Below are 27,984 nucleotides of genomic sequence, written 5' to 3'. Positions count from 1 at the left end.
GGGCCTCGCCCCCATCACACAGCACAGAAGCCACGGAGCAAGGGTTTGAGTCCAGGCATCCAGCTTCAGAGTCTGTGCTTTGAGCTACTGTGGTGTGAGAAAACCAAGGCACAAAGAGGCCAAGTGACTTGCCCAAGGTGACAAGACACCCAGTGGCCGAGCCAGGGCCTGCGTCCAGGGATCTGTCGGGGAGCAGCACTGTCCTACCTGCTCTCTCATCCGCCTCCAGTCCATCTGCCTGCCCCTCCCCATCCCAAACACCCAGAGTCAGTCACTTCCCTGCCTAGACCTTCAAGCAGCTTCCCAAAGCACCCCGATAAACAGCAGCCAGGGTTGCGACATCCCATATGGGCACTGATTCGAGTCTTGGCTGCTCCAATTGTCAGCTCCCTGCTAATGTACCTGGGAAAGCAGCAGAGGACCATGCAGGTGCTTGGGTCCCTGCATCCACGTGGGAGACCAGGAGGAAGCCTTCAGCCTGGCCCAGCCCTGGCCATTGCGGCCATGTGGGGAGTGAACCAGTGGATGGAAGATCTCTAACTCTGCCTTTCAAATAAATAAAATAAATCTTAAAAAAAAAAAAAAAGAAGAAAGAAGACCCTCGGTGTGGCTGCCCCCTCTGCCACTGGCCCTCACAGCGCCATCTGGTTCACTCTGTTCCAGCCCCCCACCCCTCCCTGTCCTTTCCACCTGCTCCTTCCTGCTCCTCCCCGCCCTAGCTTGCTCTTCTCATCCTTCAGGTCTCAGCTTAGACATCGCCTCCTCAGAGCAGCCCTCCTGACCCCCACTGAAGCAGCCCACCTCCCCACCTTGCTTTCTAACCCCCTTTCTACAACAATTTGCAACTTTCTGTGTACTGCACACCCTCGGTATCCTCAGTGGATTAGATCTGTGGCCTCCAATGGACACAAAATCCTGTAGACGCTCACACCCCTTATATAAACAGTACAATGTCTCTGCAAATAACACACCCTCCTGTGTATTTTTAAAAATTATTTCTTTATTGGAAAGGCAGAGCAACAAAGAGAGAGAGATCTCCCATCCACTCCCCAAATGTTAATAACAGCTGGTACTGGGCCAGGCTGAAGCCAGGAGCCTGGAACACAATCCACGTCTCCTACGTGGGTGGCAGGGGCTCAACAACTTGAGGCATCACCTAGGGTGCACATTATCAGAAAGCTGGGATCAGAAGCGGAGCCAGGACTGGAACCCAGGCACTCCAATATGGGATACAGGCATCCCAAGAGTGTCCTAACTGCTGTGCCAGTGCCCGCCCCCACCCGCCATGTACATTACATCATCTCTAGGATACTTACCATACCTAATACACCGTAAGCACTATGTAATTGCTCACTGTATTATTTAGAGAATAACAAGAAAAAAATCTGCATGTGTTCAATTCAGATGCTTTCCCCCCCTGAGTACTCTCTATCCACAAGCCAACACTGTGGCACAGTGGGTTAAGCCACCACCTTGGACACTGGCATCCCATAAGAGCACTGGTTCAGGTCCAGGCTACTGGGCTTCCAATTCAGCTCCCTACCAATGTATCCAGGAAAGCAGCAGAGGACAGCTCAAATCCTCCCTGCTACCCTCATGGGAGACACATATGGAGTTCCTGCCTCCTGGCTTCAGCCTGGCCCAGCCCTTGCTGTTGGGGACTGAACAGGTGGAAGCTCTCTTTCTCTCTGCCTCTCCTTCTCTGTCACTGTGCCTTTCAAATGGATAAGTAAATCTTAATATGTTGTCCATGGGCTGGTGCTATGGTGAAGTAAATTAAGCATCCACCTGCGGCACTGGCATCCCATATGGGTGCTGGTTTGTGTCCTGGATGCTTCTCTTCCGATCCAGCTCTCTGCTATGGTCTGGGAAAACAGTAGAAGATGGCCCAAGTCCTTGGGCCCCTGCATCTGCGTGGGAGATCCAGGAGGTCCTGCCTCCTGGCTTCAAATCGGCTCAACTCCAGTCATTTCAGCCATTTGGGGGGTGAACCAGCAGATGAAGGACCTTTCTCTCTGTCTCTCCCTCTTTCTGTGTGTGTAACTCTATCTCTCATATAAATAAAAAAAAAAATCTTAAATATGTTTTCCATCCACAGTTGGTTGAGCCCAGGTGCGGAGCCCCCAGAGTGGGGAGGCTGGCGGTCTCTGTTGTTTGCCTGTCTGTTGTATGCGGCCCCATGAGGGCAGGAATTATGTGCTGCCAATGCTGGCATCTCATGCCATGCTTGGAGCATAATAGAGGCTCAAAGGAGTCCCTGTTGAATGAATACTCAGATGGAATCACACGGCGTTAGGGCACAGCTCACTCAGACCAATCTCTGTACTTTCTGACGAGGACACATTCAGAGAGGTAAAGTAATATGCCAAAGGCCACACAGGTAGCTCTTAGAGGCAAAATGAGAAGATCCCTGCTTCCCCCCAACACAAAAACACAAACATACACAGACACACATAGACACACACACACACACACCCACACCCCTCACCTGACTTCTGCCTGCCCAACCTTGAACACCACTGAGGCCTGCACCTGCCTGGCCCTGGAGAAGCTGGATCCACACATCCTGGCTCAAACTCTGGGTCTCTCTGCTCCAGGTCCTGACCTCTGCTATTTCCTGGGCTGACCCAGCTCCACACTCCTGCAGTCACCTATTCTACACCAACAAAGCTGGGGCCTGGAGAGCACAGTGTCACCAGAGCCACCTGCAGACGCTGCTTCAAAGGGAGATGCCAGCAAGTGTCTGCCCAGGGCCATCTGCGTGCTGCTCCTGCGTGGAGAGGGGAAGGCCAGGAGCTGGCACTGAGCCCCTATCTACAGCCTCCCCAGGCCTTCCCAGAGAATCAAGCCAACCTCCCTCCTCCAGCATCATGGGTCCTCTGCAACATTGCCTCTCACTTCGGTCACCCTCTGCCCAGGTGCCCATTGCCCAGCTCAGAGCACGTTGCTCACAAACACAGGCAATCTGAAGTGAAGCAGCGACAGGCTGGGACCAGGCCACGCGAGCAAGGACGGAAGCGGCAGAGGAAGAAGATGATTCATGGAACCTGGCCCCATGCCTGGCTGCAGAAATGTTGACCGAAAACTAAAACTGCGTCTTTACATATGGAAGGGGCCGCCCATGGCGAGGAAGCTGCTGTCTTCTGTTTGGTCTTGGGTGGGGGCCTGGCAGGGAGGGGGAGCGAGCTGAAAGCTGCAGGAGGCAGACGTTGCTGGAGCAGACGGAAGAACTTCCCAGAAGCAGGGAAGCACCTCATGAGCATTGACCGAGGGCTGGGCTCGAACTCGGGGTTCCCAGGCAGCACCTGCTGTGTTCACCTTCCTGGCCCTGAGGACATGCAGGAGCATGGGGCTGGAGCAGGCACTTTCCCCATAGCCTTGGAGATACTGTCACTAGAGCTGTGTGATGAGGGAGCAGGTCCCAGACTCCAGATGAGCACGCGTGGCTTCAGAACAGGCCCTCCCTGGCAAACAGGCCAGTGACGCCTGCTGGAAAGCCCTCCTGCCCAAGTGCTGTGTCTGCACTCAGCTGTGCTCCCTCCCCATCACCCATCTTCAAGAGCAACAAATTTATGGCCACACTTTCTTCATCTATATGTCTCCCTTCACCATGAGGTTAATATTTCTAATAACTTTTAAAGATTTAGTTAGGGGCCGGTGCTGTGGTGCAGCGGGTTAATGCCCTGGCCTGAAGTGCCGGCATCCCATATGGGCACTGGTTTGAGACCCAGCTGCTCCACTTCTGATCCAGCTCTCTGCTATGGCCTGGGAAAGCAGTGGAGGGTGGCCCAAGTCCTTGGATCCCTGCACCCATGTGGGAGACACAGAAGAAGCTCCTGGCTTTGGATTGGCACAGCTCTGGCCATTGCGGCTATCTGGGGAGTGAACCAGAGGATAAAAGACCTCTCTCTGTCTCTCTGCCTCTCCTCTCTCTGTGTAAGTCTGACTTTTAAATAAATAAATAAATCTTAAAAAAAAAAAGATTTATTTATCTAAGAGGGAGAGTTACAGAGACAGACAGAGAGGTCTTCTACCCACTGGTTCATTCCTCTACACGGTGGCAACAGCCAGAACTGGGCTGATCTGAAGCCATGAGCCAGGAAGTTCTTCCGGGTGTCCCATGTGGGTGCAGGGGCCCAATCACTTGGACCATCCTCCACTGCCTTCCTAGACTATCGCAGAGAGCTAGATCAGAAGAGGAGCAGCTGGGACACGAACCGGCGCCCATATAGGATGTCTACACCACAGGCAGAGGTTTAGCCTACTGCACCACAGCACCAGCCCCTTAATAATTATTTATTTAAAGTTTTAGATTTATAGAAAAATTGGGAAGAAAAGTAGGAGTTCCTAATACCTGCCCACCCCACCCTGTTCCTGCTATTACCACCATCCTGGGTTAGTATGAGTTCTTCCTTACAACCAGTGAACCCATATTGATACATTGTTACCAACTGAAGTCAACAGGTTATTTAGAAATCCTGTTGGCCCCTAACTTCTTCTTGCACTCTGTGCTCCTACTCAGGACACAATCTTAATATTTTGCTGTGTAGTTTCCCAAACTTCCTTGTCTTCAATGACCTTGATAATGTTGAGGAATGCTTATCCGCTATGATGTAGGATTCTCTACTGTTAGAAATTTCTAAACTTTCTTATAAAGTTTATTTTAATTTTATTTGAAAGACAAAGCAAGACAGAGGTGGGGGGAGGAGATAGAGAGGAAAGAGGAGAGAAGAAAAGAGGCTTGGAGAGGGAGATCATCTTCCATTCACTGGTTCACTGCCCAAATGCCTACAACAACTGGGGCTGGTCAGGCTGAAGCCAGGAGCCTAAAACTCCATCTGGGTCTCCCAGGACCCAAGTACTTGAGCCAGCACCTGTTGTCACCCAGGGTACACATTAGCAGGAAGCTGTTTTAGAAGCAGAGGCCAGACTCCATCCCAGGCACTCCCAGGCAGTGGCTTAACCTGTGGTGCCACAAGGCCTGCCCCCACTATTGGGATTTGTCTGATGTCTTTCTCATGATTAAACTGGGGGAGGCGGGTTGAGGATGACCGCGAGGAGAACCACAGAGGTAAAGCACCGTTTTCATCATGTCATATGCAGCCTCCCTGTCCCTCGGCTCCATACCGTGCTCTAAGAGAGGAACAGAGAGCCAAGCTCTCCCTCCTCGAGGGCAGGGTACACATGACAATTATTTGGAATTCTTCTGTGAAGAGCTTTATCTCTTCTCCATTATTGATTCAGTACTGGTTCGTTTATGTCAGCATGCGCTCCTGGATGCTTATTTTATACTTTGGATTATTATCCATTCTGCTTTATTTTGTTGCTCAAACTGTTCCAGTTTGGGCCACAGAGAGCTTTTTTGGCTGGCCTCTGTTGTCCCTTTGAACTGTCCCCATCAATGTAGTTTTTTTTTTCTTATGCTTTCTGATACTACAAAATGTGCATAGTTCACCTTGTATATTACCTGCCCAAGTCCTAGAATCAACCAGTTCTCCAAGGAGCCCTTGTTCCTTTCATTGGGAAGTGGTTCTAGAAACTAAGATTTGGCTTCTTGACTTTGGCCTGGGCAATAATTTTTTTGGATATGACCCCAAAAGCATGGGCAACAAAAGCAAAAATAGTAAATAGGAAGACATCAAATGAAAAAGCTCATGCATAGCAAAGAAAACAAGAGTAAAGAGACTATCTACAGAATTGGAGAAAATATTGTGAACCATACATCTAATACAGAGATACTATCCCAAATATATAAGGAGCTCAAACAATTTTGTAGCAAGAAAACAACCTGATTTTAAAAATCAGGGGCCAGTCTTGTGGCACAGTGAGTTAAGCTGCCACCTGCAAACTGGCCTCCCATATGAGCACCCATGTGTATCCTGGCTGTCTTGCTTCTGATCAGTTCCCTGCTAATGAACTTGGGAAAGCAGTGGAAGATGTCCAATGCTTAGATACCTGGTAACCACACAGGAGACCTGGATGGACTTCCTGGCACCTGGATTTGGCCCAGCTCAGTCCTGGCTGTTGTGGCCATCTGAGGAGTGAACCACTAGTTGGAAGATCTGTCTGTCTCTCTGTAACTCTCTCCCTCTCTGTAACTTTACCTTTCAAATAAATAAATATACCTTAAAAAATAAATCAAAAGGCCTGAACAGAAATCTCTCAAAGACAGACATACAAATGATCAGCAGGTCTATGAAAAAAATGCTTAACATTATTAATCACCAGGGAAATGCAAATTAAAAACTCAATGAGATCGTGAATCACAGAGTTAGAATGGCTTTATAAAAAAGACAAAAGATCACAAATGTTGGCAAGGGTCTAGAAAAAAGAGAACCCTTACACACTGCTGGTGGGAACATAAACTAGTACAGCCACTAGGGAACTAAGGAACTAGTAGAAGTGGGAGAAGCCCAGCAGTTCCTCAGAAAGTTAAAAACCAGAGCTACCTTAGAGCGAGCCCCCTTCTGAGCACGCAGTCAGCACAGCCACGAAGCAGCTGCGTGCCTACGTTCATGGCAGCGTCAGTCACAGTGCCCAAGACACAAAAGCAACCCAGTGCCCACCCACAAGGAAAATGCGGCACATACACACATGTGCAACATCACTCAGCCTTCAAGAACAAGGAAATCCCGTCATTGGTGACAACACGCATGGCCCTGGAGGACATTATATTCAGGGAAACAACCTGGACACAGAAAGAAAGATACCACGCGACCTCACTTCCACATGGAATCCAAAAACATTGAACTCGCAGGAGAGAGAATGCTGGCTACCAGGGGCTGGTGAGAACAGTGTTGGGGAGGTGTTTGTCAAAGGATCAAAATTCCAGCTGGACAGGAGGAATGGGTTCAGGAGCTCTACCAGATGTGCAATGTGGTGACTATAGTCAATAATAATGTTTTGTATATTCGATTGCCAAGGGGTTAGAATTAAATGTTCTCACCACATAAACTTTTTTTTTTTTTTTTAATTTAAAAGTTGTCAAGATGCCAGTTAAGGGGCGGGTGTTGTGGTGCAGCAGGTTAAGCCATTGCTTGGGATTCCTGCATCCCATTTTGTAGTGCTAGTTCCAGTCCTGGCTACTCTGCTTCTGATCCAGCTTCCTGCTAATGTATCTTGAGAGGCAGTAGATGATGGTCCAAGTGCTTGGGTCCCTGCATCCCAGGTGAGAGACCCAGATGGAGTTCTAGACTACTGACTTCAGCACAGCTCAGCCCTGACTGTTGTGGGCATTTGGGGAGAGAATCAGTGGATGGAAGGGCTCTTTGTCTCTATCTCTATAGTCCTGCATTTCAAGTAGATGAAATAATTAAAAAAAAAAAAAGATTCAGTTAAGATGCCCAAATGCCATATCAGAGTGGCTGGCTTCCACATCCACTTCCAGCTGCTGTCTCCAGCTTCCTGCAGACCCTAGGAGGCAGCAGTAATGGCTCAACTAATTGGATTCCTGCCACCCACCTGGGAGAGGGGACCAAGTCCCTTGCTTTGGCCCAGACTAGTCCCAGATTTTGAAGGCATCTGGGGAGTGAACTCTGTCCACTCCCCCCTCTACTTCTCAGGTAAATGAATGCATTTTTTAGAATTTAAATGTGGATGTTAAATGTGCTCATTGCTATTGGGGTGTCATTTGCTTTAGGCTCTCTCAGCAGACAGGATGAAAGATGTGTGTTTATATACACACTCATGAATACTTCCACACGTAACCACCTATGAGTATACACCAAGCTCAACCGAGTTCACACTGATGAGTTCACCTCTAATCCACTACCACTCGAGTCATTCTCCCCTCATCTGTAAATCCTCCCTCCAACAGCAAGGAACCTGGCTGCACCCTCAGCCACCCATTAACCAGAGTCTCTGCACGCGCATAGCTGGGTCAGGATGATGAAGCTGTCCCCTTGTGGGAGGTAATTGCACGAGGTGGACAGCGCTCGCGGGCAGCGCCTGCGGCTTTCATCTCAGCAGCCCATTCCCAAGGCTGCTCGTGTCGGCAGCTCTCTTGCCAGCCCTCCTGCCAGCCCCTCATCAGGCCGCACACCCACAACAGATTCACCCGGCATCATCGGCACTCGCCTGGGCTCTGCTGAGCTTCTGAGCGATGAGTTTTTTCTTTTTCACAAAGTGTACACAGCAAGTTTCTGTCTTTGTGCTGTAACGTTCTGTGGGTTTGACAGATGCTTCATGTTTTGTGCCCACCACGAAAGCACAGAATTGTTTTCCTACCTAAACATGCACTGGGCTTCAAACATTCATACCATCCCTGAACTCCCAATTGCCAGCAGCCACTGATGGTGCTACTACCTCCATAGCTGTGCCTTTTCCTGAATGGAACAAAACAGGATCAGATAATACTTAGTCTCTTCCATACTGGATTCTTTTTTTTTTTTTCTTCAAGATTTATTTATGGATTTGAAAGGCAAGTGACAGAGAGAGACAAAAGGAGGAGGAAGAGGAGGGAGGATCTTCATCCGCTGGTTTGTTTCCCAGATGGCCTCAACACCCAGGTCCCTGCCAGACTGAAGCCAGAAGCCAGGTCTGGCCTCCCCCATGAGTGGCAGGGGAACCATCCTGGATTCCCACATGGGTTGCAGGGTCCCAAGCACTTGGGACATCATCCACTGCTTTGCCAGGCGCATTAGTGGGAATCTGGACCGAAAGTGGAGCAGCTGGGACTTGACCCATCACTCCAATATGGGGTGCTGAAGTCACAGAGGCAGCTTAATGCACTGTATCACAACGCCATTGAAGATTATGCTATGTTTCCTCATAGCTTAATAGTTCATTTCTTTTACTGATGTATAATATTTTATTATATAAATATAGCAGTCACCTTTCCATATAAACTTTACAATCAGTTTGTCAATATCCACAAAATAACTTGCTGGGATTTTGATTGTTATTGCATTGAATCCACATACCAAATTGGGGAAATTTGATGTCTTAACAATACTGAGTCTTCCAAAGCATGTATTCAAATATTTCCCCATTTATTTAGATTTTTTAGTATTTAAATAGATTTATTTTATTTATTTGAAAGGTAGACTTACAGAAAGAGAGAGATCTTCCACCCTTGGGTTTGTTCCCCATATGCCTGCAACAGCTGAACCAGGCTGAAACCAGGAGCCAGGAGCCTCTTTCCAATCTCCCATGTGGGTGCAGAGACCCAAAAACTTGGGTTTTCTTTTGCTGCTTTCCCAGGCACATTAGCATGGAGCTGGATGGGAAGTAGAGCAGCCAGGACTCAAACTGGAGCCCATATGGGATGCCAGCATCACAGGTGGCAGCTTTACCCACAACACCTGCCTCCCAGTTTTTTTTTTTTATTTTTTTTTTTTTAAGATTTATTTATTTATTTGAAAGGCAGAGTTGCAGAGAGAGAGAGAGGTCTTGCATCTGCTGGTTCACTCTCCAGATGGCCACAATGGCTGGAGCTGCACTTATCTGAAGCCAGGAGTCAGGAGCCTCCCCCTGGTCTCCCATGTGGGTGCAGGAGCCCAAGGACTTGGGCCATCTTCTATTGCTTTCCCAGGCCATAGCAGAGAGCTGGATCAGAAGTGGAGCATCTGGGACATGAACCAGCATCCATATGGAATGCCAGCACTGCAGGCAGCGGCCTTATCCACTACACTATAGTGCTGGCCCTCCCTCACACCCCCCCCCCCTCAGTTTTTTTAAAAAACAGATTTATTTATTTGAAAGGCAGAGTGACAGACACAGAGAGGAATAGACAGAAGGAAAGATCTGCCATATACTAGTTCACTGCCCACATGCCCACATTAACCAGGGCTAGGCCAGGCTGAAGCTAGGAACCAGGAACTCCACCCAGGTCTCTCACATGGGTGACAGGAGCTCAAATATTTGGGCCATCACTGTAGCAGAAAGCTGGATCAGAAGTAGAGTATCTAGGGGGCAGGTATTGTGTCATAGCAGGTAAAGCCTCTGCCTATGATGTCAGCATCCCATATAGACTCCCTGCTAATGCACCTAGGAAAGCAGTGGAAGATGGCCCAAGTGCTTGGGCCCCTGATCCTATGTGGGAGACCCAGAAGAGGCTCCTGGCTCCGGGCTTCAGCCTGTCCCAGCCCCAGCCATTGTGACCATTTGGGAAGTAAACAAGCAGATGGAAGATTTCTCTATTTCTCCCTCTCTCTAACTCTGCCTTTCAAATAGACAAATATTTTCTTAACAACAAAAAAGAAAAACCAAAACCAAACAAAGAAACAGAGTATCTGGGACTCGAACCATGCACTCTAATATGGTATATGGGCATCCCAAGCAGTAGCTTAACCCAGTGAACTACAATGCCCAGCCCCTTTTAAAATATGTTCACTTTTTTTGCTTACCCGCTTATTTATTTATTTTCATTTACTTGAAAGAGCAACAGAGACAGAGACAAAGAGAGAGCCTCTATCTGCTGGTTCACTCCTGCAAATGGCTGCAATGGCCAGGGCTGGATCAGGCCAAAGCTAGGAGCTCCTAACTCTAGCCAGGTCTCCCAGGTGGTGCAGGGCTCCAGGTACTTGCGTCATCATCTGCCACCTCCTAGGATGCACTGAAAGGAGGCTGGATCAGAAGTGGAGGTGTGGGAACTCCAATATGGGATGCAGGTGTCCCAAGCAGCAGCTTCACTGGCTGTGCCACAAAGCCCGCCCCCCGGCCCCTCTTATACCTCTTTTATCAGAGTCACAGTTTTCTCTCTGCGGATCCTAAATGTATCTTGTTAGACTTACATATAAGATTTACATTTTTTGGTGCTATCATAAATGATAAATTTATTTTTAGTTTCAAATTCCAATTGTCCATTGCTGCTATACAGAAAGCAATTGAGGGGCTGGTGTTGTGGCACAGTGGGTTAAGCTGCCACCTGGGATGCTGGCATCCCCTATCCAAGAACTAGTTCAAGTCCCAGCTGCTCTGCTTCCAATCCAGCTCCCTGCTAATGCACCTGGGAAAGCAACAGAGGATGGCCCAGGTTCTTGGGCCCCTCCCATCCACATGGGGGACCTAGATGGAGTTCCAGGTTCCTGACTTCAGCATGGTGCAGCTCTAGCTGATGCAGCCATCTGGGGAGTGAACCAGCAGATGGAAGATCTCTCTGTCTCTGACCCTCCCTCCCTGTCACTCTGCTTTCAAATAGATAAATCTTGAAAAAGAGAAAGAAAGAAAGAAAAGAAAATGAAAGAAAAAGAAAACTTGGCTTTTGTATATGAACTTGTATCCTGTAACCTTACAATAATCACTTATCGGTTTCAGGGGTGTTTTTATTTTTTGGAAGTACCTTCATGGACAATTATGTCACCTGAAAACAGAGGCAGCTTTGTTTGCTCCGTCCCAGTCTGGCTCCTCTTCCCTCCCTTCCTCGTCATCACTCACTCTGGCTAGGATTGTGGGGCAATGTTGAATAGGAGTGACAAGAAGGAACACCCTTGCCTTGTTCCTGGATTCTTTTAAGGCAAGTCCCAGCTGTCACATCACTTCATCTATAAATATTTTGATATGTATCTTCTAAATATGAAGACTCTCTAAAAACATAGCCACAATATGCTTATCATATCTTAAAAAAATCAACACTATTTCTTAATACCACCAGACACAGGGAGGGGAGCTTCTGAAACCACATCCTCTTTGCTCAGCACACCCAGCCCACTCTACCGTCAACAAGGCTCTCTGCACACATACCACGATTTCTCCTTGCTCCACGGTGTGGATTCTCATGTAGGCACCCACGGCAGCCTCTTTCGGGAGCTCCCCAAACTTGGTGTTGATCATAGGGCATTTGATCAAATGAGCATCCCTGGACCTGAAATATGACAGCTCATTAAAGAGACCCGTGTATATAACACAGTGGGCGCAAAGCTCCTCACCAGATGGCAAAGGGAGAGCTTCTGTCCCTGGAGAATTCCCACCCCCAGAAGGGAGACACTGACTCCCGCTGTTAGGAATGGGTGAAAGGTACAGGGAGGGGGCTTGGAAAGGGGCGAGAGCCCACAGAGCACCTGGAGGTTACACGGAGGAAAGATGAGAAGTCTGGGCTGGTTACTTAGACCCAATGTGAGGAAGGAATTTTTTTAAAGATTTATTTGAAAGACAGAGTTACAGAGCAAGGAGACACACACAGGGAGGGAAAGAGATCTTCCATCCACTGGTTCACTCCTCAGATGACTGCAATGGAATCCAGGAGCCAGCAGCTTCTTCCAGGTCTCCCACATGGGTGCAGGGGATCAAGCACTTGGGCCGTCCTCCACTGCTTTCCCAGGCCGTTAGTGAGGAGCTGGATTGGAAGAGGAGCAGCTGGGACTCAAACCCCTGTCCATAGGGGATGCTGGGGTCACAGGCAGAGGCTCAATCTGCTCCACCACAGCGCCAATCCCCAGGAAGGGATTTCTAGGCCTGAGTGTCTGAAGTGGAACGGCCTGCTCTGGCAAAGAGGAAGCTCTGTACCCTGGGAACCCAGCAGAAGCTGAGGCTATTTTTAATAGGAAGGCTTGCTTCTCTGTCCACAGACAGGTGTCCTCAGGTAACACGCAGGCCCTGTGTGCTGGCCACGTGGGAGGTCCTGTGTGCTGGCTTTGATCTCTGTCTAGGCAGAGGGAAGCCACTGGATAAGATACAGGGAAAGCTCAATTAGCGGCTGAGAACATAGCAGGACTCAGCCAGCACACAGAGAAGACGGGCTTTAGTTCCCACTGCCCAGGGCGTGGATGTGAAAGGTGCATGCCAGCTATTTATTTGCTTCTGGGTCCAACCTGTCCCTTCTCCCTTCCCGATTCTCAGAGGAGGAGCTGGATCTGGGTTGCGACAGTCCTTGGAAGGCACATCCGAGGGAAGAAAACCTGGCTCAGAAGTCAGGAGGCGCTCACCATGGAGGGGGCAGAGGGTGGGAGTGTGGAGGCCCTCGGGGCAGTGTGGGGGCTCTGCATGGCCGCTGTTACTAGTATCCTTGCACTATTTCCATGTTGTGTGTAACAGAAGGGAGTTGTGTTGTGCTAGGCCCAGGCAGGGCTGGTTCTCCCCCAGGGTTCTTTTCTGCTGCTCGTCCTCCTCTCCGGGAAAAGCCAAAGCACAGACATCGGTGTCCACCTGTGCCAGCTGTGACCATCACACCAGACAACACAACTGATGATAAGACCGGGTGCAGGGCCAGCCTTAAGCTGCCCCCTGCAATGCTGGAGTCCCAAATGAGCGACAGTGTGAGTTCCGGCTGTACACTTCCAATCCAGCTTCCTGCTAATGCACTTGGGAAGGCAGCAGATGATGGCCCAAGTGCTTGTGTCCCTGCCACCCATGTGGGAGACCCTGATGGAGTTCCTGGCTCCTGGCTTCAGCCTAGCTCAGCCCCAGCTTTTGCAACCATCTGGGGAGTGAAGCAGCAGATGGAAGATCTTTCTCTTTCTCTCTCTCTCTCTCTCTGTGTGTGTGTGTCACTGGGCCTTTCAAGTAGGTAAAATGTTTTTTAAAAATAAAAAAAAAACACTGAGCATTAATAAGCCGCTCAGGTTTGACTCCTGGCTCTACTGCTTCCTACCTGTGGGACCTTGAGCAGGCAACCTGATGTCCCTCTGCACCTTGGTTTTCTCACCTGAACCTTGGCAGTGATAATCACGGACTTACTTCCGGAGTTATTGTCGGGTTTAAATTAGATATCGCAGCACAGGGCACAGGAGAGGATTCTGTAAGTGGTAACTATATGTATAATTATCACTGTCTCATTTAATTGCTGGCTCGCAACAACCCTGAGACTTAGATGCTATTATTATCTACAAAGAAACAAGGCTTAGAGAGGTCAAGTCCCTTGCCTGGAGCCACTGAGCTATAATAAGTGGCTGAGCAGGACTTGAACCCTAATTGCACCGATTGCAAACCCAGATCTTCTCTACTGTCCTGTAGGTGCCTCGCATAGATGGGTGGGGTCTCCTGAAGAAGCTCTGAATCAGAAAGCCCAGCAATGCACACACAGAACGTCACAGCCAGATCTGCCTCGCCCCTTCTTCCTTAAATAGGTTCCTGGCGGCTACCTAGAATGTCTTGTGAGTGACACGCCGTCCTGGACGCCAAGCCTGGCCCCTCTGTAGGCTGCCGAGCGCATGTGCCGCTCCCCTCAGGGTTGCCCAGTATCTGTGCTTCCAGCACCCCTCCACTCTGCCATGTGAGCCACGCCCCCTTCCAGCCACAGCCCAGACCCTCCTCTGCCAGGAGCTGAGCCTACTTGATCTTGGGGCCCATCATCTTCGGGAGGTTGCTTCCTGAGGTTTGGATCTTCCTGCCCAAGCTCGTCCTCTGCTGCTCCCTGGCATTCTGGAGATGCAGAAGTTTCAAAGAGCTGAAGTCCTGGAGAGGATAGGATTTGATCTGGAACTGCTTAAATCTCTCCTTGGGAGAGGATTCTGTTGGAAAGAGCACAGGAAAGCACGTTACTAAGTCTCTGGACAGCTGAAGGCGGCAGTGGTGGCGACAGAAGTTCTGCAGAGCATTTGCCTTAATAGTGTGGTGCATGGAGAAAGTAAGAAGCAATTAAGAGCAGGACGTGCCGACCTCGATGTGACGTCCCTGCTGCACGGGACAAGTGCGATTCACCTGATTGAAAAGGTAAGAGGAACGGCAGAATTCAGGTCACCCAGAACTCAGGGCTATGAGATCCAAAGTTCACATCTTCCTTTAATAGGGAATGTCCATCACAGCTTTCAACCTGGGGCAGGGCGGCACTCAAAGATGACCTGGAGACTCAGGCCAGAGCCCAGGACGGCCCAGTGTGCCCGGGAGTCGTGGTAGACCATGGGTGGAATTACAGATAGGGTTATGCTGCATCTAGCTCAGTGCCTGCAGGGGCTAAGCCCTCCATGAGAGCGACTGCTCCAAGGAAACACTTCTCAGACGTCAAAAGGAGCAAACTGACTGCTCAGCACCACTATGCTTGGTGACAGAAGCCAGACACCCGAGTGTCACTGAGGTGGTGTCCACTGAAGGGACAAATCCACGCGACAGTGGTGGGAAGTACATCAGCGGCTGTCTAGGGCCAGGGATGCAGGCTGGAGATCGACTGGGAAGGGGCACGAGGAAACTTCCTGGGCACTGGAAATGTTCTATAGCTTGAGTGTGTCAGTCACACAAAGGTACACACTTGACAAAATGCAGTGAACTATACATTTGAAATGTGTGTATCTTATTGTATAAAAATCACCTCAATCACGTTGATTAAACAAGGAGATGTTGGAGTGGGAGTTGGCAGAGTGGTGGATGCCTCCGTACCATATCAGAGGGCCTGGGCTCGAGTCCTGGCTCCACTCCCAATTCCAGCTTCCTGCTCATGCACACCCTGGGGGCAGCAGGGGGTGACTCAAGTAGTTGAGCCCATGCCATCCGTGGAGGAGAGTCAGATTAAGGTCCTGGCTCCTGGCATCAGCCTGGCCCAGCCCCAGCTGTTGAAGGCATTTGGGGAGGGAACCAGCAGATGGAAGAATGATGTGTCTCTCTCTGCCCTTCCAGCAAATATTTTAAAGAGGTCTCTTAGGATGGGCATTTGGCCTAGTGGCTAAGACACTGCATCCCATGTCAGAGCACCTGGGTCCCATTCCCAGCTCTGACTCCTGACTCCAGCTTCCTGCTAATGCAGACCCTGGGGCAGGCATGACAGCCCAGGAGCTGGGTCCCTGCTGCTCACACACAGACCTGGACTGAGCTCATTGTTCCTGGTCCAGCCCTGGCCACTGGGGGGATTTAGGGAGTGAATCGGCTCTCTATCTGTTCTCCCTCTGTCCCCGTGCCTCTCAAGTAAACAAATAAATAATTTTTAAGAGAAAGCACTAGTGTTATAATCAGCTATTAAAATTAATGTTGACAGAACTAAATTCACAGTTACAAGGAGTGGGCGTGGCCTAACACAGAGTAGGCGTGGCCTAACACTGCACAAATCAGACACTGAGCATGACCTTTTGGAAAGGCATTTTGGCAACAACAATCAATATTTTAAATGTACATTGACGGCCGGCACCGTGGCTTAACAGGCTAATCCTCCGCCTAGCAGCGCCGGCACACCAGGTTCTAGTCCCGGTCAGGGTGCCGGATTCTGTCCCGGTTGCCCTCTTCCAGGCCAGCTCTCTGCTGTGGCCCGGGAGTGCAGTGGAGGATGGCCCAAGTGCTTGGGCCCTGCACCCCATGGGAGACCAAGAGAAGCACCTGGCTCCTGGCTTTGGATCAGCGTGGCGCGCCGGCCGCGGCGCCCATTGGAGGGTGAACCAACGGCAAAGGAAGACCTTTCTCTCTCTCTCTCTCTCTCTCTCACTGTCCACTCTGCCTGTCAAAAAAAAATTTTTTAAATGTACATTGACTATATATATTGGGTCAATTAGTTGATTTGGTAATTCTGATAATTTTTTCAATATGTTTCCTTGCACAGGATACAAGATAAACACACCAAGAAATTTGTCCCAGTAGGGTAAAAAATTAGACTATGAACAATCAGAAATAACTCAAAATGTATAAAAGGTAATTAAAGGAATTATGATACATCCACATAAGAGAATAAAACTCCACTGCTTCTAGCCAGAACGGGATAACCGGAACTTGATTTTTCTTCCTGTTTGAAACTACTAAAATACTGGGCAAACTTATGGAAAAGTTTTTTTAAATAATTGAACACCAGGAAACGAAGGATAATCAACCTTCTAAGATACAAAATGAATGAGGTGAGCTCTTCTCTTTTTTAAAAAAAGATTTTTATTTTTTATTTATTTGAAAGGAAGAGTTATGGAGGGAGACAGAGAGACATACACACACACATCCTCCACCCACTGCTTCACTCCCCAAATGGTTGCAACAGCTGGGGCTGAAGCCAGGAGCCCAGAGATTCTTCCAGGTCTCTCGTGAGGATGCAAGGGTCCAAGCACTTGGGCCATCTTCTGCTGCCTTCCCATTGGCAGGAAGCTGGATTAGGAATGGAACAGCAGGGTCTCGAACTGACAACCACATAGGACGCCAGCCTCACAGGTGGAGGCTCAACCCACTGTACCACAGCACCGGCCCCAAGCTCTGCTCTTGCCCTGAGCTCCCTGCTTGGAGATTTTCTGGACTGTAGTGCATGGAGAGGGCACTCAGGCAGAGCCCAGAGATCTCCCTGATTTGGTGAGACAGAAGAGAGGGGAGGGCAAGGCAGCTGGACTCCTCAGAGCAGGACACAGAGCTGTACACAGACAGACCTGCAGAGGGACCCCTGGAGGCTCAGCACACGGGTGCTAGGAGGATGGCCCCGGCCCCCACCTCCTGGTATCTGCACACTTACGTAATGCCCTCCCAATAGCAGGATGCGGCACAAGTTACAGGATGGGGCACCTGAGACCAGGTTCCTAACTGCCCATGGCTTCCATCTAGGACATGCTCTCCGGCATGCTCTCTCGGTCAAGCTACCACGTCATCCAACAGCCCTGTGGAGATACGCAGGAGACTAGGGCCACAAGCTCACGGAACCCGGGGCCTCCTGAGTGAGCTTGGAAGTGGATTCCCCCAGCCAAGCCTTCAAGTGAGACCGTGGCAATCATGAGGTATCTTGAGCCAGAGGCACTGAAAGCCATACCCCAACTTTTGGCCCACAGAAATTGGGAGGTAACAAATATTTATTGTTTTACATTGCTAAGTTTTGGGGTAATTTGTTACACAAGGACAGATACTAAAAAGCAGCAGCACTCACATGAGATCTGGACCAGTCCCTGCCTGCAACTATTATAGAAAGCCTTCTGTGGGGCGTCGCGGGACACTCAGAACGGCTCGCTTGCCTCGGGAGTAGGGAGGAATGAGCTCTAGATTAAACACTGCTGTGAGTTCATCCAAAAAATCTCAATGCTGGCCTTGATGGTATCAAAATAGGGGCCGGCACAGTAGGTTAATCCTCTGCCTGCTGTGCCGGCATTCCATATGGACACCACTTCGAGTCCTGGCTGCTTCTCTTCTGATCCAGGTCTCTGCAATGGCCTGGGAAAGCAGTAGAAGATGGCCCAAAGGTTTGGGCCCCTGCACCTGTGTGGGAGACCTGGAGGAGGCTCCTGGTTCCTGGCTCCTGGCTTTGGATCAGTGCAGCTCTGGCCATTGTGGCCATTTGGGGAGTGAACCAGCGGATGGAAGACCTTTCTCTCTCTCTCCCTCTCACTGTCTGTAACTCTATCTCTCAAATAAATAAATAAAAATCTTTAAAAAATAAAATATTAAAATATTTCCATGTAACTTAACTGCATCCTAGAACAAAATTCAGAAATTGGAAAAAAAAAAAAGCAACCCTTGAAATTTTCATTTTCAGCATCCTATTAAAAACTACCAAGAATGTGAAGAAGTAGGAAGTTATGAACCACACAAAGACAAAAAAATAGTATATTGAAACTGACACAGAAATGGCATAGATGACAGAGTAAATACATAAAGACATTGAAACAGCTATTATAAATATATTCCTAAAAGGAAATCTTTTATATATATTAAGTAAAGACACAGAATTTTTAAAGATTTATTTATTTATTTATTTAAAAGGCAGAGTTATGGAGAGAGAGGAAGAGACAGAGAAAGAAACAGAGATTTTCCATCTACTGGTTCAGTCCCCAAATGGCCTCAATGGCCAGAGGTGGGCCAGGTCAAAGCCAGGAGCCTAGAATACCATCTGGATCTCCTATGTGGGTGGCAGGAGCCCAAGGACTTAGGCTGTCTTCTGCTGCTTTCCCAGGTGCATTAGCAGGGAGCTGGATCAGAGTAGAGCTGCTGGGATTCAAACTAAAGCCCCATGGAATGCCTTATGGGCGCAAATTCGAGACCCGGCTGCTCCACTTCTGATCCAGCTCTCTGCTATGGCCTGGGAAAGCAGTAGAAGATGGCACAGGTCCTTGGGCCCCTGCACCTGTGTGGGAGACATGGAAGAAGCTCCTGGCTCCTGGCTCCTGGCTTCGGATTGGCACAGCTCCGGCTGTTGCGGACAACTAGGGAGTGAGCCAGCGGATGGAAGACCTCTCTCTCTCTCTCTCTCTCTCTCTCTGCCTCTCCTTCTCTCTCTGGAAATCCTAACTTCAAATAAAATAAATAAATCTTCAAAAAAAATTACACTACAAGGTATGAAAACCATAATATTTGAAATGAAAAATACGCTAGACGAGATTAATAGACGATTAGACCATGCAAAAGAAAGATTGGCAAGCTTGAAGACAAAGCAATAGAGGCTTTCCAAGGCAACTCTTGGGGCAAAGGGCTCAGCTGAACGTGAGGATAACTGTCTGAGGGTTCGGGGGAAGTATGTTGGCGGTACTCAGTACCCGGCACAGCATATGACCCCTGCGCCCCTGCAAACGCTTGCTGGCACTGGGGTTCCCAGCGCAAGTGGCTGAGCCGAGGACTAAAAGGCAACAGCAAGGAAAATGCCATTAACTGAGCCATGGGCAGAAACAGCCCCAGATCCAGGAAACCTGGTTATTACTTTGGCCGGTTCTAGAAGCTGTTCTCAAACAACGTCTGTTCCCAACAACAGGAAAGAGAAAGTGAAGAAGGCTGGAGGAGGCTATGAAGAGAAGCCTGGGCTTCGCAACAGCAGAACCTGGTCGGCGAGTCCCGGTTCTGAAATCCTCCATTGCTGTCATTCTCCCTGGGCCCCTTAGACAAGAGACTCGCCTCCCTGAGCCTCAACTCCCTCATCTGTACGGTGAAGACCCAACCATACCTTCCTGGAAAGCTGTCATGGGGATTATTTATATGAACAAGCAGTCACATAACAGATATGTTTAAAACAAGCAGGTGTTGTGACACAGCAGGTTAAGTTACTGCCTGCATCTCATATGGGCACCAGGTTTGAGTCCTGGCTGCTCCACTTCTGATCCAGCTTCCTGCTAATGTACCTGGGAAAGCAGCTTCAGATGGCCCAAGTGCTTGGACCCCTGCCACTCACATGGGAGACTCACATGAGGCTCCAGGCTTCAGCCTGGCCCAGTTCCAGCCAGGGTGGCCATTTGGGGAGTGAACCAGTGGATGGAAGACCTTTCTCTCTCTGTCTCTCACTCGCCCACCCCATCTCTCTCTCTCCCTCTCTTTCAAATAAATAAAATAAATCTTTTTAAAAATTGGCATATGATCAGAATTCATTCATACTTATTTCCAAATATATAGGATTTGGGCATGGCTGTGGAGAGGGTGCACACACATTCGTGGTCTGGGATGTGTCCATGACCATACACAGTAACCAAGACGTGTGGTTAGCTTAGCCTTAAATTGCAACGTTCTGGGCCATGTGTCCTTATGGGGTGCAGTGCGATGCCTTGGTGCGTTTTTATACTGCTCATCAGTGCAGCGCACTTGCTATCCATTGTCCCACTCTCACTCCTTTGTGATGCTGGGCTCAGGGCCACAGCATGGCTGTGGCTTGGCTCCCAAACTCATCCAAAGTCAGAAGCTAATGGCAGTAAGGTAGGGGCAACAGGAGGTGCCTGGTGAAAGGGCCTTGAGTCACTGGGACACTCCTCAGAAGGCCTCTCTCTGGCTTGCCTCACGCGCCTCCCTCTGCACACGCTCTGCACTGCCAGCTGCCACCCTCACCAGCTGCCAAACCAATAGGGCTGCCCGATCTTGGTCTTGAATCTCAAAACTATGAGCTAAATCAAGCAAGCTTTTATCGAGTTGGTTGCCTCAGGTGACTAACAGGGTAAGCTGCCATTGAGACACCCCCATCCCGCATCAGAGTGCCTGGGCCCAGTCCCCTCTGATCCAGCTTCCTGGAGCACAGCAGCAATGGCTCAAGTGCTTCAGTCCCTGCCACCTACATAGGAGACCCGGATGGATTCTGGGCCCCTCCCTGGCTTTGGCCTGGCCCAGTTCCCGCTGCTGTGGACATTCAGGGAGTGAACCAGTAGATGGAAGATCTCTATCATCATTCTCTCTCTTTCCCTGCCTCTTCCAAATAAAACAAGTACATTCTTATAAAAACTGATACATAAAAAGGCTAGCTTGAAAGTCATTAGACGGCAGGTGTGGCACTCTGCCCTAGGACTGCAAAGCCCTTACAGAGCTCACAGTTTGCCAGGGACACAGTTACTTATTAACCACTCCAGATTCAATTCTATTTCACTGGGGCTGGCCATCTCAGGAGAGAAATGCAGGATATGGATGTGGATGGGACACGCTGGGAGGTGGAAGATACCGATCCAGTGCAGGAAACCAGGAAGACTTCTCTGAGAAGTGGTGTTTGGTCTCAGATCTCAAAAGCAGAAGAGAACTGGGCAAAACAGGAGTGGAGGAGGGATGTGGGTGGCAAGGAGCAGATGACTACAGAGAAAAGCTGAAAAACGAGAGGGAAAGGCTCAAGAGGAGGAGTGGAAGGGAGGGCTGGGCTCCGTGGACCAGGTGTCCAGGGCTGTGGAAGAAGGACTCAGATCAGACATCCCAGGAATCGCTTCCAGCTCTGACACCCAGCACGCCACGCTCGGGGGCTAGAAACAGGACAGGCGCAGGCGGCCCCTGCTGTGTGCTCCCTGCAGGGCCGCGCCCGCCTACCTGCCAGGTGGGTCTCCAGAGGCCTGTCCTCTATCAGCTCCAGGTGCTGCCAGATCCACCTGCAGTAGGACGGCGAGTTGGTGAGGTCTATCAGCCGCAGGACTTCACAGCTGCCCTGCACACAACAAGGGACACGGACCGGAGCTAAGCCCGCGGCCTCTGCTACTGCCTCTGAGCCGCTTAGCTTGCTTCCCGCACAATCCTAACAGCCTAAGAGGCATGCGGCCCGGCACAGGAAAATTACCGCGCAGGACACTGGGAAGCACTAAGTGATTACCAACTGCCGATTACATATTATGGCAGCGCTAAAATCCCCTGATTGTATATAAAAAGGTAAACATACATTAAAAAAAAGAAAAAAAAATCCCCTGACTTTGCTAACTACTCATCTTAGGAATAACAACTTAAGTATAAAGGGGCAAATAAGTACGATGAATGCTACTTAGCTCTCAAATCACTCAGGCAGGGAAATACACAGATGTTGAAGCAAATGTAGCAAATGTTAACAACTGGTGAATCTGGGTTGTACGGGAGTTCTTGTGCTATTCGTGTAAATTTTCTATAACTTTAAAATTATTCCAAAATTGAAACTTTAAGTCAAGCCAAACAGAGAAGGACAGAAAATGTTAAAACCAATTAGTCCTAACACCCAGAAATAACAACACACTGGTGAACATTTCAAACTTTTCTTCATGAACATGTAAGATACACATCTACAATTTTTAGTGAATGAGTTCATTTACATAAGACACACTTGAAACCTTTAAAGAAACTCAATAATCTATCAAGGACATTTCTCATGTCTAACAATTTTGTTCTGTATTATCATTTTTAGTGACTGTGTATTATTTTGTGTAAACTTTGATTTATAAAATTAAAAATCACAAATATTCAGTTGAGCAAAAGCGGTCGGACACAGAGTCCCCACTGTGTGATCGGTTTATAGACGGTCGCACACAGGCCAAGGCGGGGCGGGCGCTGGTTGTGCTGGTGAGAACGCTCCCTTCCTGCATCTGCTGCCTGAGTCGGGGCCCCAGCTCTGCCCCCCCCCCCCCCCCCCCCCGCTTCCTGCAAGGCAGCAGTGATGGCCCAAGGACTGGGGTTCTGCCGCGTCGCGTCGGAGCCCTGAACGGCGTTCCTGGCCCCCGGCTCAGGTCGGCCCAGCTCCGCCCCTCGCGGGTGTTTGGGGAGCAAACCAGGGTACGGCAGCTGTCGCTCCCTGCCTGCCTCTAAAATAAAAATTCTTTGGAAAAGTAAACGCCGTCCGCGGTGGTCTGAAGTCCTGAGTGGGGACTCTGCGGGGCCGTCTGGGGAGGGGCACGGAGCCTGCGGGTGCTGGGAAAGCTCCGTCTTGCTGACTGCACCTGTCACGCTATAAAGCTTGGGTTTGCAATCTTCACTGCATATATGTTAAGGTCTCGGGAGCGCAGCTTTTCTTCAAGATTCCCATTAGGTTGTGCTTGATTTGTCAGTGTTATATTTAACTCTGATTTTGTTCAGGGTAGCAAAGTCCCCAGTTTAAAAAAAAAAATGAATGAAAGAAATTCACTACCGTCGCAAACTCTTACAGTGGGGGGAGCAGTGACTCAGCTCTGGCTAACAGGATCTAAGTGGAGGACAGCTAGATAAAACTCCCAGGAGAGGTATTGCTGTTGGTCTTCCTTCTCTGTGCCTGAAACTCAGATGTGATGGCTGGAGGTGGACAGCCGCCCTGTGACCATTAGGATGACATCCATAAGCTGTGGACAATGAGAAGAAAAGGCCAAAGGGGCCTGGGTTGTTGTTCTTTTTATACATGTATTTGAAAGACAGAGATGGGGAGGGGGGAACAGAAAGGGAGAGAGAGAGAGCGAGCTTTCATCGCTGGTTCACTCCCCCAAATGGCTGCAATAACAGGGTTTGGTCCAGGCTGAAGCCAGGAGCTCAGAGCTCTGCCCAGGTCTCCCACATGAGTGCAGACCCTCATCCGCTGGGCCATCTTCCGCTGCCTTCCCATGTGCACGAGCAGGGAGCTGGGGCAGAAGCAGAGCACCCAGGACTCCAGTCAGCACTCCGACCCGGGATGCTGGCCTTGCCACGCTGCCAGCCCCAGGGCCTGGGTTCCTGACTGTTAGGTAGGAAGTCAGGTATGAGCTTATGTGTGTGTAACAGGCCTAAAGAGAAGACATCTATGTCCAGCATATGCATCTGCATCTCAAAGTCATCCCGATAATGTTTCAGGAGCAGCCTGGCCTTCACATCCTGCCCTGCCCCCTTCTACCTGATAATCTGCCAGGTGGAGGTCCCCACCCCTTCTGCCTGACAAATCTTCTACACTCTCCCAGACACAGCCCAGTATATGCATTTCAAACACCCTGCTCCGGATCCCCATTCTCCAGGGGGTCCTGCTCACCCTTCCTCTAAACTCAGGATGGAGCCAGCTAGGCTTCCTCCTGTCTAATACCTTCAGGGGAAAACTCAAGATAGAAGTTTTTCTATTTACATCCAAAAATCCCTTTGTTCCAAGAGGAGCAGAAGTGGGGAAGCAAGACCCATCTCCTTAAAAACCCCCGGCCTCAACTGGACTGCGTGCTCAGCCCTCTGCCTCTCTGCTGAGCCGCCCGCCTGCCTGGCCAGGTGTAATCTCTCCACTCAACATGTAACCTCGCTCCTCCCACCCCCCCCACCCCCCCAAACCCCCACCACCCCCCGTCCGGGCAACTGCATTCTCTCCCAGGTCCTGTCTGGAGAGGTGCCCATCCGTTCTTGCGGATGTCCCTTCCCTAATAAACCTTGCTATTTTGCCTCCCACTACTCTCTGTCTCACGCCTGAATTCTTTCTTGCACGAAGACGAAAACCCTGCAATTTCTCCGGTAACACTGACTTCCTGGAACAGCTGTCCAGACCCTGGACTGCTTCCTTCTAGACTGACTACCACCTGAGAAAAACTTATTACGTATGAAGCAGCTGGGATTCTGGGAGCCTGAGCAGAGGACACGGGCAGCTCGCAGACACCCACGCTCCCCCCAGGCACGTGGCAGCTCTGTGCTCGTGCCCCCTACTTGGTGAGGGCACAGCCTTTCTCCAGACCTGGACAATCTCCTTAGCAAAGTGGCCCGTGATACAAGTGGATGCAAATCTTAAAAAGCCAGTGGGCGGCTCTTGGCACCCCCTTTTCCTGTCCTGTTGGTCAGGGTAGCGTGGTTCAAACCAGAGGCTTCCCTGACCGAGGCTCCTGGGCAGCCGTGAAGAGTAGCCCTCTCCCCCTACAACTCTTGGGCAGCAAGTATGGCAGAGCCGGGACTCTTGTCCGTCAGGGCACTGAGTGAGGAGTGGCTGTTACTGCAACGTCACCCAGTCATCCTAACATCATGTTCGCGTTTGATGATCTTCTCGGGAATAATGCCAAGGACCCACCTCTTCTGTTTTGATACACAGTGCCAAACTGCCCTCAGGTTCACTTAACCCACACTCTTTCCAACAGTGCAGTAAAGAACCCCGGAGAAAACACATTTAGGGGCCAGCGTTGTGGTGTAATGAGTTAAGCTGTGGCCTGCAATGCTGGAATCCTGGAAGGCCAGTGGTTCAAGTCCCAGCTACTCCACTTATGATCCAGCTCCCTGTTAATGCACCTGGGAAAGCAGCGGAGAATGGCCCAAGTGCTTGGGCCCCTGCACCCATGTGGGAGACCTAGAAGAAAACCCTGGCTCCTGATGGGCCCAGCTCTGGCTGCTGCGGCCAATTGGGGAGTGAATCAGCAGATGGAAGACCTCTCTGTGCCTCTAACTCTGCCTTTCCAATAAATAAATAATTTTTTTAAAAAAAAATGATGTACTTCTCAGAGTTCTGTAGGAACTCTAGCAGAGACATCATAAAGACTCAAGACCGCTGCTAAGATGGAGGAGAGGAAACGTGTGAGAAGCCCTTAGTACCCCGCAGGATCCAACACCCACATCCCCGGGAACTGCGCACGCACGGCTTCCTCTTGACAAAGTCTCTCGTGGGGCTTTAATGACGCCCGTCGCTGTGGGGAGAACAGTTTCTCCAGGGGTCGCCCAGTGACAAACTGTACAAAAAGAGTTGGTTACGGGCATTAACCACGCCTTCAAACCAGCAGAAAATCAAGTTTCCCAACTGTCCCTAGTCCCAAGGACACCCAGCCATCCGCTGCTCATGTCGCCCTCTAGTGGCACTGCTGGAAAAGTACAGGAGCTGGAACAGCCGGGACTGCACCTGGGGGAAGGGGCCAGGCACCTCCCATTTCTCGCCTGAAGGGGCCACACAGCATAGGCCTGATAGTGCCTGATTTTCTGAATTTTGGGAATATTTATGTAGAACATTTAAATCATGGGGCTGGCGCTGTGGCACAGTGGGTTAATGCCCTGACCTGAAGCGCCAGCATCCCATATGGACGCTGTTTTGAGTCCTGGCTGCTCCTCTTCTGATCCAGCTCTCTGCTATGGCCTGGGAAAGCAGTAGAAGATGGCCCAAGTCCTTGGGCCCCTGCACCTGCGTGGGAGACCCGGAAGAAGTTCCTGGCTCCTGGCTTCGGATTGGTGCAGCTCCCAGCTGTTGCAGCCAACTGGGGAGTGAACCATCGGATGGAAGATCTCGCTCTCTCTCTCTCTGCGCTTCTCCTCTCTCTGTGTAACTCTGACTTTCAAATAAATAAAGTAAATCTTTAAAAAAACATTTAAATCCTAGCTTAATTTTTTATTTAGTTGAAGGCAGAAAGACAGACATCTCCCATCTGCTGGTTTATTCCCCAGGTGCCTGCAACAGCCAGGGAGAAACCAGGAGCCAGAAGCTCAGTGTGCATCTCCCTGTGGGTGGCAGGGCATCAGGGAGACGAGTCCTCACCTGCTGCCTCCCAGGGTGCACAGGGGCAGGAAGCTGGAACTGACAGTAGAGCCAGGACACGAACCCAGGTATCTTAAACACTGTGGCATTGTACCGTCACAAAACACTGTGAGGGACAAACCCAACTCTTCTGCTGGCCTAGAGACCCCCACTGCCACCTGTTGTCCCCTTGTAGTCTCTGTTATTCTTCTCAGAATGAAGTCATAAGAAACCAGTTTGAGTGGCTGCTCCACTTCTGATCCAGCTCCCTGCTAATATGCCTGGGAAAGCAGCGTAGGATGACCAAGCGCTTGGGCCCCTGCTACCCATGTGGGAGACCCAGATGAAGCTCCTGGCCCCTGGCTTCAGCCCAGTCCAGCCCCAGCCATTATAGCCATTTGGGGAGTGAACCAGTGGATGGAAGTTCTCTCTCTCTCTCTCTGTAACTCTGCCTTTCAAATAAATAAATAAATCTCTTTTTTTTTAATTGCCACCTAATAAATCAGAAAGCTTCTGGGAGAATGACCCGCAGGGCTGGCAGAGGTGCTGAGCACCGGCAAAGCGCTGCCTGCCAGAAGCTACAGTGAGCGGACCCCTCCTTTTGGATCCACTTGTCTGAGAGAGATACAAGTCCTAACACCAGAAATGCTGGTTTGGGAGCTCTCTTTTAAGGTGATGTGCAAATGAGAGATTTCTTCTCCCCTTCCAGAAGGTTTTATAGTGTAGTCATACCACTCTCATAATTAAAAAATTATAATAAAACAGTGGCCTGGCACTGTGAGAGTCAAGAGTGCCCCACACACATCCGTCTCAATGAACATTTATATAAACAAGGGTTATGTGCTCAAGGAGGGGGACCTCACGGTTTGCTCTCCAGTAAAATAACTGCACGTTGCTCTGTCCTTAGCCAGTCTCCTCTGTGTCAGTTAGCTGCAGTCAACAGCAGTCTGAAAATATCACATGGAAAATGCCAGAAATAACCCTAAGTTTTAAATTGTGCACACTTCTGAGTTGTGTGATGTAATTTCACACCACGCGGCTCCATCCTCCTGACAAGTGGATCCAGGCTCTGTACACCCCCTGCCCCCTACTCACATAGGAGCCACCTCCTAATCCAACTGCCTGCACCTGTGTTCAAGTCACCTTAACCGAGGCCCCAAAGCACAGCAATGCCGGGCAGTTTCGATGCGCCAGGGAGAAGCTGGAAAATGTTTGTTTTAAGTGGCCGCTCATCCCCGCAGTCCAGGGTGACCCGGGGACGCAGAATTCCACCCCCATCCCGTTTGCTTAGCTACGGCGCCTACCTTCGGGTAACACTTCACCATGACTGTTAGGTAACCAAGCAGAGCGAACACAGAGCTGAGCGACCCAGCTGTGGATAACGGGGGACCCCTGCCCATCTCAACATCCCCAGGCCGAACTGTGTCACTTGGCTTTCAGAGCCAGGACACAGAAGCCCTGCCCCGCCGTGGCGCTCACCTTGCAGATAAACAGGACCGAGGCCGACTCGGCGAGGTCTTTGGAGATGAGCTGCTTGTAGGAGAACTTCTCCACCTTCCCCAGAGTCACAAGCTGCCAGAGCTTCTCGTCGCACCACGACTGAAACAGATCCATTTCCCTGCGGGGAGGCGCGGGCGAGGATCAAGGCCCCCGCAGCC

General features: G+C 50.0%; 1 protein-coding gene across 1 annotated transcript in view; it reads right to left on the bottom strand.

Moving 5' to 3' along the window:
• CNBD2 (cyclic nucleotide binding domain containing 2) overlaps positions 1-27,984 on the bottom strand; it is a 51,629-nt gene that overhangs the window by 9,651 nt on the left and 13,994 nt on the right. The window contains exons 7-10 of the mRNA XM_062202349.1: positions 27,806-27,944; positions 21,508-21,622; positions 14,210-14,387; positions 11,683-11,803 (exon numbers count right to left, since the gene is read on the bottom strand). Coding sequence (XP_062058333.1) covers positions 11,683-11,803; positions 14,210-14,387; positions 21,508-21,622; positions 27,806-27,944 — 553 coding nt within the window. The remainder of the gene's footprint in view (positions 1-11,682; positions 11,804-14,209; positions 14,388-21,507; positions 21,623-27,805; positions 27,945-27,984) is intronic.

The sequence above is a fragment of the Lepus europaeus genome, chromosome 10, assembly GCF_033115175.1.
Source record: "Lepus europaeus isolate LE1 chromosome 10, mLepTim1.pri, whole genome shotgun sequence".
In the NCBI taxonomy this organism is placed as follows: domain Eukaryota; kingdom Metazoa; phylum Chordata; class Mammalia; order Lagomorpha; family Leporidae; genus Lepus; species Lepus europaeus.
Note: the sequence above shows the minus strand (reverse complement) of the source record. Positions and strands in the feature narration are given on the sequence as shown.